Source organism: Macaca nemestrina, chromosome 4 (assembly GCF_043159975.1).
Source record: "Macaca nemestrina isolate mMacNem1 chromosome 4, mMacNem.hap1, whole genome shotgun sequence".
Lineage (NCBI taxonomy): Eukaryota > Metazoa > Chordata > Mammalia > Primates > Cercopithecidae > Macaca > Macaca nemestrina.
In genome coordinates this window covers 31,133,505-31,149,342 of record NC_092128.1, presented here as the reverse complement: position 1 = coordinate 31,149,342, position 15,838 = coordinate 31,133,505, and the positions used below count along the sequence as shown (strand labels likewise).

The window sequence follows — 15,838 nt, the reverse complement described above, 5'->3', positions numbered from 1 at the left end:
GAATCACAGATAGGATAGAGGAATGAGGCTAAGACTTGTGCCTTCACTGATACTCTAGGAATGCCCAGTGAGTTTTAAGCATTACAATGTGGCTGGTCCAAATTGAGATGCTTGTAAAGTACACACCAGATAGTAAAGATTTAATACAAAAAAAGATCTGAATACTTTTATAATGTTTGTTATATGTTGATATGATGTTTTAGAAATTTTGCATTAAATAAAAAATCATATTAAAATTAATTTCACTTGTTTCTTTTTAATGTTTCAACATTACTACTAGGAAAATGTGAATATACACATGTGGGTCTCATTTGTCACTTATTGTATTTCCATTACACAGTACTTGCCTAGAAGGAGGTAAGTTTGACATCCTCTCTTGAGAGATGAACAGTTCCACAAGGGCTTATGTCTGAATTAACTTGGAGGTAAGCTCAGAGCATGCCCAGAGGCAGGACTAACAGGCTCCTTAGCAATTTGTTTTGAAGCTCTTTCTGTACCTCGATGAATGGGTGATTGATGTGTGTTTTAAAATGTTTAAAAATATATGTAACTTTTAAGACTATATTATTTAAATATTAAGGAGCACTTTGTATGGAAGGTCTATTGTTATAAATTTTCGGTGCTGCAAGAGAAATGGCACTCAAACATTAATTTTCTCAGCAAGGCAATTTTTACTTCTATAGAAGAGTGTGACTCGTGGATGGAGCAATGGCAAGAGCATACTTCAACAAGGGAGGGGAAGGGGGCAGGTAGCCCCTACTGCTATGTTGCTCCCCTATTGGCTAGGGTGGGACTGCACAGTCTAAGCTAATTCCGATTGGCTATTTTAAAGAGGGCAGGAGTATGAGCCGGAGTGGTGGGGTGAGTAGTTTGGTGGGAAGAGCGGTTACGGAACAGGTGTCTCAGGGTGATTCAGTTCAGAGCAGGTGACCAGGGGTGACTCAGGATGGAGCAGGTGACCAGGCGTGACTCAAGACAGAACAGGTGACCAGGGGAACAGATGTGAACTACTGATTAGAACTGGTGGAAAAGGTTGTTTACTGAAACTAGGGGCGAGGAGAATGAGGAAGTTAAACTTTAAAATGGAGAACAGAGAAGAAGGGAGCTGAACATACTGATGCATTGGTTCTTTGGAGAGGATCTCAGAACTCATCATACTTAACAATTTATAGGCTAAAACCTTTGAAGAGAAATGTATTATATCCTACGCTGTTAACCCCAAGCAAATGGAAATTTGGTTGCTATTTGATGTTCATTGTCTTCCTAATTTAGTAAGGCAAGAAGTATCCTACCCCACGTATCCATGGTTAACCTATTATTTGAGATGGTTCACAACACTCTGCTTCAATTGTCTTTGGTAAATAAAATATACAGTAACTGGTAACTGTGCAATTAATCTGTTAAATATCTAAATAAATACTAAATAGTGTATCGTTCTTTAAAATAATCCTTACTTAGCTCTAAGCTGGGATGAATATGTATGAGGTACTACATATTTTTGTTTGCTGTGGCTCTTTAAAAAGTGTGTTTAATTTAGTCTTTCTGCCTGATGATTTCCAAAGTCTAATGATTTAAATCAACATGTATCTGATTTATGCATGTATGTATTTGTGTGTGTTTATCTCATGGATACTTATTTAGCACTTAACTCTGTGCCAGACACTGCCCTAAGAAAATTAGTACATGTTTATCTAAAAATAACTGACACTTAGATAGAGCTTACAATGATTCAAGCACTGTTCTAAATGATCTTCCTATAGCAGTGAGATACGCACAGTTAATGTGTTAAACATAAGCAGAGAAGTTAGGTCACTTATCCAAGTTCACACAGCTCCTTTCTAGAATTGCTGGGAACCAGCCACTGCAGCCTGGCTGTTCCAAAGTGTCCGTGTTCTTATTGAGCCTATGTGAAACATTTTGTTTTACTTACTTTTGTTTCTAGGCAGCATCAGTGGGACTTACGCCAGATGGAGTCATCTTTTCCATATCAGGGTTGTGTAGAGGCTTTCCATAAAGCCTGGAAATTCTGTCATGAAAGGGGTTCTAAAGGGGTTATTTTGAGAGACAAGGTGTTTATTATAGCTCTTTGTGAATTTATGAGTGGCTACGTGGAATAGTGGGTAGGATTATGTGGTGATTATGCCCCAAAGCCTCACGTAACAGCTCTAGTTATAGTAAAACTAAGCTCAGGCTACAACCTGGAAATGTGGCTCTGCAGTTGTTTTCCTTCCTACCTCCTCTAACCTTTTATGCTTAGGTAGTTCAGTTTTTTGGCATTTTGTTATCATCAACATCAGTCTGTGAAGTTCTTTGGTGGTTTGATACTGTTCTAGTCACACATTGTATGAAGAATATCCAGAGAGCCTGAGAATTCTGTTGTGTGGCCCATAGCTGTTCTATTCTAAACTATTCCAGACTTTACAAGCCATTAATATATAAATTTAGTTTGAAGTTACCATCTTAGTTCCTCTGAAGGGTCCCTGAAATTGCTTTCAAGGAAAATTCTATAATCTAATAGACCAAGGTTGCCTGCTACCCTCTTGTCTTTGAGAACTTCTTTGACAAATAAATAATATGAGAAAGTATATATGTTCCATATTTGGCTTGCTTCATCTTTCATGGTTGTTTGCACTAGAGCTTTATTACAGTTTTAAAATATTGCCCCTCCCTCAGTTCCTCCTCCCTACCCCTCACGGTTTAAATAAATATATTTTTGCTATATAAAACAGCAGGATGGTCAAGAATTTGACAAAATGGTCCTCAGGATGCCCAGCTTCCCACTTCAAAGGTATCCTTCATAATGTTATGTCTGAAAAGATTCTCGATTATATATTTACTCATGCAACAAATATTTACTGCGTAGTCTGCTACCTTGCAAGCCCATGCTAGCTCTTTGAGTAAGACATGGTCTCCCCACTCTTGGAGCTTACAGTTGGTGTGTTCCAATACAGTGTAGTAAATATGAGGTAGGAAACACAAAGGTTTAAGAAAACAGTATATAGTACCCCATGTCTGACTAAATTATCTTTTAGAATTCTAGAGTGAAATGATGCTCTCATGTTCTAATCTAGTGCCCTCATTTTTAAGGTCAAGAGAAACTGAAACCCAAAGATGTTCTGTTCCTCATTTGTAAGAGAGCTTCAAGTAGCACCAAGCAAGAACCCAGGACTCTTTGTGGTCAGTCATTGCTATAAACAGGGATCAGGGTCTGAGTCAGTTATATAGCCTTTGGTCATGTATTCGTACAATACCTGCATACAGAATATTTCAGGAATATCTTAAAAAGGAGAACCCATCTATATTAATCAGTTTCTTCTCTCATGCCATTTCATACATACTTACCCACAAACAGAAAATCCAGGTTATCATTTATTTAGACGAAGATGTTGCTAAGATTTACAGTGGTTTTAATTGGAGCTGTTAAAACCATGGTTCTTTTTCAAGTGATTGACAGGTCAGTGATGAATATCTTGAGATGAAAAATTCCAGGGTAGAGGAAGAGATCTCAGAATCCACAGGGGAGGGACACAAATGCTAATTACACATTGACTTTAATTCCTGATTTGTCATAGCTGCCTGCAGGTGTATATCTTGGCTATGGTCTATTCTCAGGACCTCATTTGTATTTCAGATTTTCTTTAATAATGTTGCATCCACAAATAACTGTTTAATCTCTGACTTATTTACAGTTCTCATTCTCTCGATATAGGAAATAATTACTTGGCAGATGAATGTAGTTGTTTCTTTGGGTTATTGAAGATTAAAATTTTTTTGTCTTCCCATTGATTTCCCTGGAAGACAGTTTTGGAATAGCACCTCACTTTGGCCTTCTGGCCTGAGAGATGCACAGGTGTTCACTTTTGTTTGTTATTCCTCCTATTATTACTCCCACACATGTGGCGTGGTCAATTAGCCCTCTTGATGAATTAGCCGTCTCTCTGGGTTGAGAGCTAATGTTCCTCTGTGCTGAAGAGCTGCTGTCCCACCCCTTTCTGCCTGCTGAGGAGGAGGTTTGGCATTGGTAGGTGCAAGGTAACCTTGAGATTCACTTAGTTTTTTTTTTTTTTTAAGCAGTGCTGATTTTTTCCCTCAGTAGTTGAATTGAGGGCTTGAGCTTATTAGATGGATTAGGTGAAAGCACAAGAGATGCATGGACCTGTTTCCTCATTTCCACATATTTATTAACTTCCCAGGGAATGCCCCCAAGTTGGACCATACCCTGTGGCCTTGTCCTATTTAAAATGGGCCCTGAGATACTTTACATGGTATAGCCACCTTCACTGTCTACCTTCTGTACACTTGGGATTTCTTGTATCATTTTTGCCATGACTCCAGCTATCTTGTTGTTTTCCTCACCCTCTACCTGCTTCCATAAGTTAGTTGTGAGGCTTTGTCTGAGGAGAGTTCCAGGGTGTATTAACTTAGCATCAAGACCACTTCTTCCCTTCCCTGGTTCTGAGTTACCCAGGCCTGTCCGTGTGCAGCCCTCTCATTCCTTGCCCTTTCTTTGGCCTATATTAACTCTGGCCAGCAGCATGCCAGGAAAGTATTAAAAACCTTTTTGTTGGAGGGCACTAGTTGTTCAATCTGCCTGTCTGATCACATTTCTCACATTTTTACTCATTTCCTGAGTTTTAGAGTAGTTGTTAAGACCCTGCAGTAATTTAAAGCTAGGTATCTAATTTTAGGAGTCACCTTTATATCTTCTTATTTTCTGTGGTGGTGTGCTATGACCACACTTCTCATAAGAATGATTTACCTTAACGTCAGCCCTTAATTGGCTTGGGCTCTGATATGGCTCCATTCTGCTGCTTCTAAAGCGTGATTCAATGGAGTGTTCAAGTGAGGGATCTGGCAGTTGGAATTTTGAGGCATCTGTCCTTTTCCAGATTTCCATGTTCATTTTCAAAATGAGTTTTTGAAGAGAAGACAGTTTGAAAGGATTGTAATGGTGCTCAATAGCAGTGTGGCTGAACTCCATGCTTCTCTGCAATATGCTGTCTTTAAGCTCATCAGTGAAAGCTGAAGATGTGTTTAGAAAAGGGATTCCAGGCTGTGGAGATAGCTTCAGTCTCTTTGTTCCCCATGTACCTCTTCAGTGTGGGTTTATAAACCTTGGTTTTGACCCAAACCAAGCCTACACCTTCATTCTGTAAAGACATGCCCTATATGTTTGCTACAGGATACCACATCTTTATCTTCAAAGTTTTCATAAAGAAAAAGCATTGCTTAGTGTGTCCATATCCATTTATTTAGTGTATTCTAGGGTTAAACCATTTTCCCATTTTATTCTCCTAACTTCCTGTCTGCAAAATTAATTCAAAACCTAAGTATTCATCTAGTTCATTCTATCTCCCCCACCTCCACACTGCTTAACTCTCAACTAGGTTGGTGTTGGGCTTAATTAGCTGTATCTTTTGATTTACATGCTGAAACCAATTCCAAGCATCTTTGTAATTGTTATCTTGTTTGTTCTTTTTATTTATTTATTTTTATTTTTCAGAGAGATGGGGGTCTTGCTTTGTTTCCCAGGCTGATCTTGAACTCCTGGCCTCAAGCAATTCTTCCACCTGGGCCTCCCAAAGTGCTGCAGTTATAGGAGCAAGCTATTGTGCCTACCTTGTTTGCTCTTCTTAATAACTCTTAACCTGGTCCTTAGAAAGCTATTTCAGACAGATTATATGCAGTTTTTCTATGGAGGCAGTTCATATTTTTAAATACAGGTTTTCAATGTAGTCTGACCCAGAAAAGGTTAAAGCATTGCTTTATCATAATGTCTAGGAGTCCAACAGGAATGTTGCAGACCTCTTCTCCGTAAAGTCAGATTGCTGTGGGGCCCTATGTGTTTGGTTGTTTGACTCACGTCTTTGGTTGTCAGCTTTTTTCTTTCTTTTTAAAATGGACTTTTCTTTTCTTTTCTTTTTTTTTTTTTTTAAGAGCAGTTTTGGATTAACAGGAAAATTGAGCAGAAGTTACAGAGATTTCCCATATACCTTATGCACCCCCCCTCCCCAACATAATCTTCCACACCAGAGTGGTATATTTATTACAATTGTTGAACCTACCTTAACACATCATTATCATACAAAGTCCATAGGGTTTGTGCTTAGTGTTATATCATCTGTGGGCTTTGATATATGTATAGTGGCATGTATTTACCATTATAGTGTCATACAGAATAGTTTCATTGTGCTAAGAATTCCCTATTCTCTGCCTATAACTCCTGGCAAAATTCCCTCTCTCCTTCTAACTCCTGGCAACCACTGATATTTTTATTGTCTTTGTAGTTTAACCTTTTCTAGAATGTCATATAGTTGGAATCATACAGTTTGCCTTTTAGAATATCTGCTTTCACTTAGTAATATATGTCTAAGCTTCCTCCATGTCTTTTCATGGCTTGATAGCTCATTTCTTTTTATCACTGAATAATATTCTGTCATCTGGATATACCGCGATTTATCCATTCACCTACTGAAGGATATATGGGTTCTTTCCACATTTTGACAGTTATGAACAAAGCCTCTGTTAACATCCATGAGCAGGCTTTTGTGTAAGCATGTTTTCAACTCCTCAAGTAAATTTCAAGGAGCTGTATTCCTGGATCAAATGGTAAGAGTACATGTTCAGTTCTGTAAGAAACCACTAAACTATCTTCCAAAGTGGCTGTATCATTTTGCATTCCTACCATCAATGAATTAGAGTTCCTATTGCTACACATCCTTGCCTGCCTTTGGTGTTGTCAGTGTTCTGAATTTTGACTATGCTGCAATGAGCAGTGGTGTGTCATTGTTGTTTAAGTTGGCAATTTTCTAATGACATATAATGTGGAACATCTTTTCCTATTCTTATTTGCCACCTGTATGTTTTGGATCTGTTGCACTTTTAAATCAGGTTGTTTTATTATTGTTGAGTTTTAAGAGTTTTTTGTATATTTTGGATAAATGTTCTTTATTAGTTATGTCTTTTGCAAACATTTTCTCCCAGTTCGTTGCTCAGCTATTTCTTTTAATTGGTTTTTAAAATCTTAGATTCAGAAAACCAAACTGGAGTGAGCTGATCTTTCACAATTGAGCAGGCACATGTGGCTGTTAGTGAACTATGTTGCAGACTCGCAACCCTAACTCCCTTGATTCTTTATTTCCAGGTCAATGTGACGGTGGACTACATTAGACCAGCCAGCCCAGCCACAGAGACGGTGCCTGCCTTTTCAGAGCGTACCTGTGCCACTGTCACCATTGGAGGAATGTGAGTGTTCTGGCTGTCAGGGACTCAGCTGTCATCTCAAGTAGCTAAGAGTTCTTTGCTCATTTGAGTCCTTCCTTTCACTCTGCTTTGCTTTCTCCTGCTCTTAACTCAGTGGTTTATAATTATGTGCCTGTGAGCATTTTATATTTGTAAGTACTTTATAATCACTCGTTAGCTAATCATATACTTTCATTGTTGTTGTTATTGAAGATTTATTGGGCTCTGTATGCCTGGCACTATGAAGTACACATCATTACTATTAATAATGCCATTTATTGAGTATTAAGCAGGCCCTAGATACTGTCCAAAATGGTGTCTGCATATTGATTTAGGAAGTCTAGGTATAGAATAGCAGGTAACAAGGAGGGAAGAAGAGGAGAGGTTAATTGGACATTTTCTTGTATGTAATCAGTAGATGATGAGGTCATCCTATTCTGTACTGGCCATAACCTGGTTAGATTCCAAGGTCTCTTGGCAGCAAGGTTGAGGAAGAGTCTTTCAGGGGAAGTATCTGATAGGGGAAGGAGGAAGCCTGCTGGGCCCTGCTTCCACAGAAATATTACAACAGTCAGCCAGTCCCCAGTAGCAATTCTTACTTTGCATAAAATATACCAGTATGGTAATTGTCTCCTTTTCTGTTTAACAATCTTATATGCTATTCGTTACCAAACTGTTATTTTTCATTTTTTTTAAGGGGGCATATTGGTGGGGAAGAAAAAGGATAGGTTTGTCATCAAAAGAAGGATTGCGTTACTGAAAGTACAATGAAGCCACTTAGGAGAAGTACCTCCAAGCTATTGTAGGCCTCTGAAAGGAATGAGCGTCTTGTAGCTGCTTAGCTTCATGAAAGTCTCCTAACAGGAGCCTCTTTCCCCTCATTCGTGCTTTCACATTTGGAAATGACTATTTTTAGCCACTGCTACTGATCCTATATTTATTAATATTGTTAATGTTCACATAACAATTGGAGATTTCATCTTTGCCAGGAGGTGCTCAGTATAGGCATTTGATGTTTACCTTTACACCATCACAGGTTTTGTTAGAAGCAGGTTCTTGACAAATCAAGTAATATTTTTGAACTGGGAAAAACTAGGACATATTTTGGTCATTCTTCTATCTGTGTAAATTACAATAGTTTATTTATTACCAATTTGTTACCGCTTCCTAGGAGTCAGTTGTCTGCTTCCCTACTGTAGAGACCTGGAATCTTAGTATTCTATCTAAATATTTTTACTGTCACAGAAAGCCATCTCCATAGATACTGCTGCTTTTAAGTACTGGTGAAAACAACTTCACCGTTGTACAAAACCACATGTCTTTTTTTTTGGCAGGTGGCCTCCACAAGTATTTAACATTCTATTAGAATGGATTATCTCATTTAGTTACCACTGAAGAATATTTAAAAAATAAGTTTACACTGCTTAAAATGAGATATTCAGGGAGTATTTCATAGTAATCTTTTTATTTTTAAGACAATTCGAGACAGATAATTTTAAATACTTTACAGAGCAGAGTGTTGTGGCCATGCTTTGTGCCTTAAAACCTTGAGATTTCCACTGTGTTTATTTTGGCTTTGACAGAGATTAGTCTTTCAGCTTTCCTCTCTGCAAATATGGGGTAGCTGTCTATTCCAGTCTGGGTTTCTATTACATTCTTGAGTCCTTGTAAGAAGGTGTCAACTCTGGTGACTGTTTAACAACACAGGTTGGTTGGTCTTAATTGACAACCTACAATGTCTATACTCCAGGTTTGTGCCAGAGATGATGAACTTGAATTTTCTGCTTCCCAGTTCTTGTAATTGGATTGTATGAAATATTATTTTCTTTGTGATTTCCCATAGTAAATTTTTTAGAAGTTTAGAAGCATGTACAAGTTTAGAAGAATTTTACAGGTACTCTTCTAGATACTTAAATTGTCTCCTTGGATTAGACCAGCCTGGCAGGTAGCTGGAAAGCATTATGAGTTTCTTCATAGGGTTGTTCATCCTGAACTATACTTTGTGGTTAAATGGGTAGGCTGCAAACAGGAGAAATGTAAGGAATTTACTGATACTGAAACCATCCTTCATTAGACTGTTGTGTCCCTGAAGATGGGGAATTTTGTGTCTTATTCCCTGTTGTAGCTCTAGTATCTAGCATATGGTAGGAACTCAATGAATTTGTTGAGTGATTTGTTAACTGTATTGCAAACTGTTCCTTTATGAAGCATAACTTGGATGTTAGTAGCATCTAAGGCATGACCACAGGTTTGTTTTTATCTAATCAGTACTGTAAAACTTATAACTGATCATTTTATTCTGTTTTTATATTTTTCTTTATCATGCAGCCCCCAGAATCACAGCAGATTCAGAGAGACTCCCAGATAATTTTATTCTTTTATTTGATAATTGGAAGCTTACTGCCAGAGAGGCCATCTCTAGCAAATAGACCTAGCCGCACACATTCTGTGTTCTAATCTTAGTCACCACTTCTGTTTATTTTCCTTTTACTTTATTTTTGTTTTTATTTGTCCTTTTTTTTCTGAATTTTCTATACTTTAAAAAATCTTGGCCAGGTGCAGTGGCTCACGCCTGTAATCCCAGCACTTTAGGAGGCCCAGGTGGCTGGATCACCTGAGATCAGGAGTTTGAGAGCTCTCTGACCAACATGGTGAAACCTCGTCTCTACTTTAAAAAAAAAAAAAAAAAAAAAAAATTAGCTGAGCATGGTGGCAGGCGCCTGTAATCCTAGCTACTTGGGAGGCTGAGGCACAAGAATTGCTTGAACCCCAGAGGCAGGGGTTGCAGTGAGCCGAGAACATGCCACTGCACTCCAGCCTGGGCAATAGAGTGAGACTTTGTCTCAAAAAAAAAAAACTCCATTAATGTTATAGAAAAGTTGAGGTATTGATAAAATAAGAATCTCCAACTATTTAGCTTATTTTCAGAATTAAGTTATACTACTAAGAGCCTTTTATCTTACTTAATGGTGATTTATAAACATTAGCCAGAGAAGAGTCTTTTTTAAAAAACACTACATCGTAAATATTTTATTTTCATTTTAAACATAAAAATGTGTACGTATTTGTAAATCTTTGCTGTCTGGGCAGCATGGACCACCTATTTGATATCTTGTTGAATTACATAACTTCCTGTTTGAAATGAGGACTTGAAAAACACTAATTATAGAACCTTATATTTTTGTGATTTACATCCCCCTCATCTGTTACAGTTGTCCCACACATATTTATTTTGCAGCTACTTTAAAGCCTTTCCTCTTTATTAAATTTTTTAAAACATGTGTTATCGAGCAATGGGCTCACTGCCCGAAGTGCCTAGATGCCAATAATATGGCACTGGTTTTTGGGAAAAGAAAGGGCTTTATTGTGAGGTCAGCTGGCAAGGAGACAGGAGGCAGGACTCAATTCTGTCTTCCCAATCTGGGTGTTAGGTCAAACTTTTATGGGTTACGGAGGGGAATTTGGTGTGCAGAGGTGCTGGGAGGGCAGGTTTAACTGGAGGACTTTAAGCTTGGCCATTTAGGATAAGATATGGAATGGTGGATTTTAGCACCCGATCTTTCTGGATAACTGACCCTTTACTTCTAAAAGGATTCTGGTACTCAGGTTTTGGTCTTGTCCTGGCCTTCTTGTTTCCACAGGGAGGAAATATTGGTTCTGAGTGTTATAGGAGGTAAAACCTTTTTCTGCTGCACATGCCCTGTCTCCATGATTTGCAATTTGTGCTCTGCTGCATCTGCAAGACAACTTAAACGGTGCTGAAACAATAGAGTTGAACTGGGTTGAGCTGCCCCTGTGGTGAGAGTTTTAGTAAATATACACTCTGTGTGTGCTTGTGAGTGTTTTAGTAAATACACACTCTTTGTGTGCTTGTATTTCAATGATATTTAATGAAGTATGTAATTAAAACAACAAGCACAACCAGTGTAAACTAGATTTGGGTACAAAAACAAATGGCTCATCTCTTTGGGACCGAAATGCTCAGGTGTTGTACAGTGGCTCTCAGTCACTCTCACTGGCATCTGCCAGTACCTTATGCTGAGGTCATAGAATGTGCAAGTCAGTTAAGGGAAGGGTTAGTAAAGACAGCGTCTGTGGCTTGCATGGCCTCTGAAAAGTGCACTCTGTTCAGTCTTGAAGAAATGTGAAATTAAGAAGAAATCCTGTCTAAATTATGTTTGTCGTAATCTGTGAGCTTATACACCTACATTTAGGCCTTCACAGCACCTAGTGGCTTTCCTGTTATTAAAGAGAATAGCAGACTTCTGTAACTACAGAAGAGCTTCTCTGAAACTAGTGATTTTAGGGGACTGAGAAGAAAGAGATAGATGAGATGGTATCTCTTAAAGGGTTATTTCAGAGCTGAAGTTTAGATGAATTTCACTTGCAGAGAGTGTGAATTGTCTGTGTCTTCAATAGGGTTCATTCTAATCCTTTTTTCTTCTCCATGTATGGGAAGGAGTCGCATCATAGGATGCTGGCAGGGCCTTGCTGGTGTGACATAGGCTTCCTATCTGTTCCCCCTGAGGAATCAATGAAAACAAGGTTCATCATTCCTCTAATAGATTGAAATTTTTTTCTTGATTAACTTCACTGTGGAGTTGGCAAGACTTGTTATCTGTTAATCAAAACTGTTTAAATAAAAAAATAAAAAGATCAAATTTTGAGTCTTTTCTCATTCTCTGGCTCCTGGGTTGGGAATTAGCTGATCGTTTTAGGCCTGGTTTGTGACATGAAGCTGTCAAGATGGCGCTTCCTGTTAATTACTTTTTATTGTATTTAAGACACTTAAATAACTCTTCTTGTGACTTAGTCGTCTATGTAATTAGCTGCAGTGATTAAAATCTCCTTCTTTCGTTCTTGCCAGAGCCTTCTTGAAGAGTGAGATTTTCCGAGGTGACCTTTCCCTGTGCTGGACTTCCCAATTACTTTGAGCTCCAATTTGGCAAACCCTTAGAATCTATTAACTCCTTGCTCATGCCTTTCTGCATATCACATTTTCAAAGAAAAGTGTTAGAAGAAAATGTGTTCACATTTAGAAAGGGACATCTACAAAATATAACTAGGGTAAGCCGCACACATACACACAGTCATTTTCACCATCACCTCACCCCTCAACCATGAAAACTGTCACATATCCAGAAGATACAGTCACGAAGGCACTTCCCTATTGTTTCCCATTATGTGAAGTATTTCAGGATGATAGGAAACAATACACATGGCTCATTTTGTGAAAGTTAAAGAATGGCACAGAGGAACTATGAAAGGTGAGCAAATGAAAAGTCCTGTTTGTTTTCTGCACAAGGTCACCTCTTTTTAGACAGGTGACTTTGTTTTTTCTGTTTATTTTTTCTCATATTTTCATTCTGCTGCTTCCCTGCATTGCTCTTCTTTCTTGATGCATGCATCACCCCTGCCGCCTGCCTTGATGCCTGTCAGAGCATGAGACCTTGCTACCAGAGGTACTGTCCAAGTTCTGTGGGGGCTTGGGACATCTTAGATAACCTCTTTCCCCTAATGGTTGCCATGCAGCAGTTTCAAGACCATCTTTATGAACATCCTTTCTGTCTGTTTAGAGTCTTCGTGGATAGAGCTTACCTTTATTGTATTTGTATGAACCAGACTATTAAATTTGCAAAGAAAAGACTGCCTTTGCTTTTGTTTTTTCTTGGGTTCTAATTTGCAGGGATACTTTTTTTCTCCCAGCTGTTCTATTAGTGACTGAAGCATTAGGTTAGGTCTTATCCTTACTCCGCTAGAATAATCCTTTTTTAATCCTAGTTTGGTTTTTCTCAGTCACAGTAGGAATAAGTGTCATACAGCCCCCAGCTTTTCTGACTACAGTTCTATAGCTTTGAGGTTTTTCACTGTCAGCCAAACCTCCTCTCTCTCAGAGTTTTCAATTCTTAAAACATATTACTAATACCTGACTTTCAAGCTATACTTGGGCAAAAGCAGCCTCTTGAATCGCTCTTTTCTGGCCTAGTCGTCTTACTCAGAGAGGCCCACAACATCCAGAAGTTGCTTTTCAGCACTTGAGAAAGTACGGTGACAGTGTTAATAATGACAGTGGCTCTGCCGGGAGGTAGGGTCTGCATTATAGTCAACCCTTTTTCCCCACAGATTGATGACTTACACTTTATTATAGTCAATGAAAAGGACTACTGAGCCCCCTTCCTCCCCTGCTTTGAAGGAACACAAGACACTAGAATGAGGGTTATTGTTTTTTCCCACTTAAATCAGAAACAAACCACTAACCAACTCAACCCAAACCTTCCCCCTTCCCAAAAAGAGCAGTTTAGATTGTTTTCTGGAAATCATAGGCTGCTTGGTTAATATAATTGTGCTGCTTTTCCTGTGTTGAGTAGTAGAAGTGTGCGTTATCCATTCTGAGGACATCAGAAACCTCTGTGGCATTTAGTTAACAATACTTGAGAAAGAAGTAGTTGAATAACTAGGCCTGTGCTCTGCCAGCTCAAGCATAGCAATCATTTTAAGATACTTGTCCCATAAAACACTGTAAGAAGGAACTTGGCTGTTGCACAGGGTTTGGGATTACAGTCAGGAAAATATTGTTGAGTTTCAGACAAATCTGTCTCTTTTGTTCAGATATTTTGTGGCTGGCTATCAATGGCAACCTCATACTGCGAAGTCTTATTCCCTTAAAAATGTGGTTTCAGATTACTTTATTACCATCATTTCTAGATGGAAGTTCAATTTAGCTTTTCATAATGGCACCCTTGAATCCTGCAAATCAGCACAATCCTTTACTGAAGTATGTGAGAGCTTCTTCTTTTCCCCTTTTTGCTTTTTATACTATCAGTTGAGTTGAGTGCCGGATTGTGGATGGATGACTTGAATATTTACTGCACTGATCCTTGGGAAGCTCCCCCTTGTCAGTTTCCCAAAGCATACCATGGAGAACCCAGAAGAGAATGAGGCTTTTCTCCAAATCTATTTATGTTGTAACTTTTGCTTCATGTCTTGTTGTAATGTTTCTCTAAATATTTTAAAACTTCCTTTGCATTTTTTGTTCTATATTCAAGGAGATGTCTTCAACTTGATCTTCCAGGTTATATGCTTAGCCAGACAGCTGGCCAGCCATGCGTATTGACTTATTTTCATTCATCCACACTCTCTTGTTTATTTATTCATATCGCTTATTCATTTAGCCACTTACTCATTAGTTCATTTATCAAGTATTAGTGGAATGCTTGGTATGTACTAAGGACTGTATTAGGCATCATGAATATATTGGTAATTCTAAAACTGAAATTATTTCTATGCTGATAAAATTTACAGACTGTTCTTTTAATCTAGCCCATTTTATTGATTTTTCTTTCAGCATTTATATTTAAATTTTTGTTCTTTAATTGTTCTGTCTTAATAGCACCCTGTTCTTAGTTTGTGAATACAATTTGTCTCTAATATTTCAGAGAACATTTAAGATTAAAAGAAATAACAGCCTTGGCTGGGAGCGGTGGCTGATACCTATAATCCCAGCACTTAAGGAGGTAGAGGTGGATGGATCACTTCAGCCCAGGAGTTCGAATCCAGCCTGGGCAACATGGCAAAACCCCTGTCTGAAATTAAAAATACAAAAAAATTAGCTGAGTGTAGTAATGCATGTCTATTAGCTACTCAGAAGGCTGAGGCATGAGAATCGCTTGAACCCCGGAGATGGAGGTTGCAGTGAGCCAAGATTGTGCCACTGCACTCCAGCTTGGGCAGCAGAGCAAGACTCGGTCTCAAAAAAAAAGGCTGGGCGAGATGGCTCACAACTGTAATCCCAGCACTTTGGGAGGCTGAGGCGGGCAGATCAGTTGAGGCCAGGAATTCAGACCAGCCTAGCCAATATGATGAAACCCCATCTGTACTAAAAATAGGAAAATTAGCGGGGTGTGGACACCTGTAATCTCAGTTACTTGGGAGGCTGAGGCAGGAGAATCTCTTGAACCTTGGAGGGAGAGGTTGCTGTGAGCTGAGATCATACCACTGTACTTCAGCCTAGGTGACAAAGTGACACTCCCTCTCAAAAAACAAAAAAAAAAGAAGAAAGAAAAGAAAAAGCAAGCTGGGTGCGGTGACTCATGCCTGTAGTCCCAGCACTTTGGGAGGCTGAGGCAGGCGTATCACCTGAGGTCAGGAGTTCAAGACCAGCCTGCCAAATGTGGTGAAACCTCGTCTCTACTAAAAAAATACAAAAATTAGCTGGGTGTGGTGCCACACGCCTATAGTCCCAGCTGCTTGAGAGGCTGAGGTGGGATAATCACTCAAACCCAGGAGTCGGAAGTTGCAGTGAGCCAAGAACACGCCACTGTACTCTAGCCTGGGCGACAGAACGAGACTCGGTCTCAAAAAAAAGAAGAAAAAAAAGAAATGACACCCTCTTCTGTTGTCTGAATTATCTGTTTCCTCTTAGATTAAATGTTGTCTTTATTTTGTTCTTTTTCTTTGATAGATCCTTAAATATTTGTAAAGTTTCATCTGCATTTATGAAGGAACAACTTTACTACTTGGGGTAGACATGGTGTTTCTCTACAGTTAAGTAAGTCTACTTCTCTTGGACAGCTTCGTCACAAAAGTGAGTAGGTAG

General features: G+C 38.8%; 1 protein-coding gene across 1 annotated transcript in view; it reads left to right on the top strand.

The window, feature by feature from the left end:
* The window catches only part of LOC105474726 (staphylococcal nuclease and tudor domain containing 1), a 439,238-nt gene that overhangs the window by 187,969 nt on the left and 235,431 nt on the right, over positions 1-15,838 (top strand). The window contains exon 12 of the mRNA XM_011729557.3: positions 7,145-7,245. Within this exon, the coding sequence (XP_011727859.1) occupies positions 7,145-7,245 (101 nt within the window). The remainder of the gene's footprint in view (positions 1-7,144; positions 7,246-15,838) is intronic.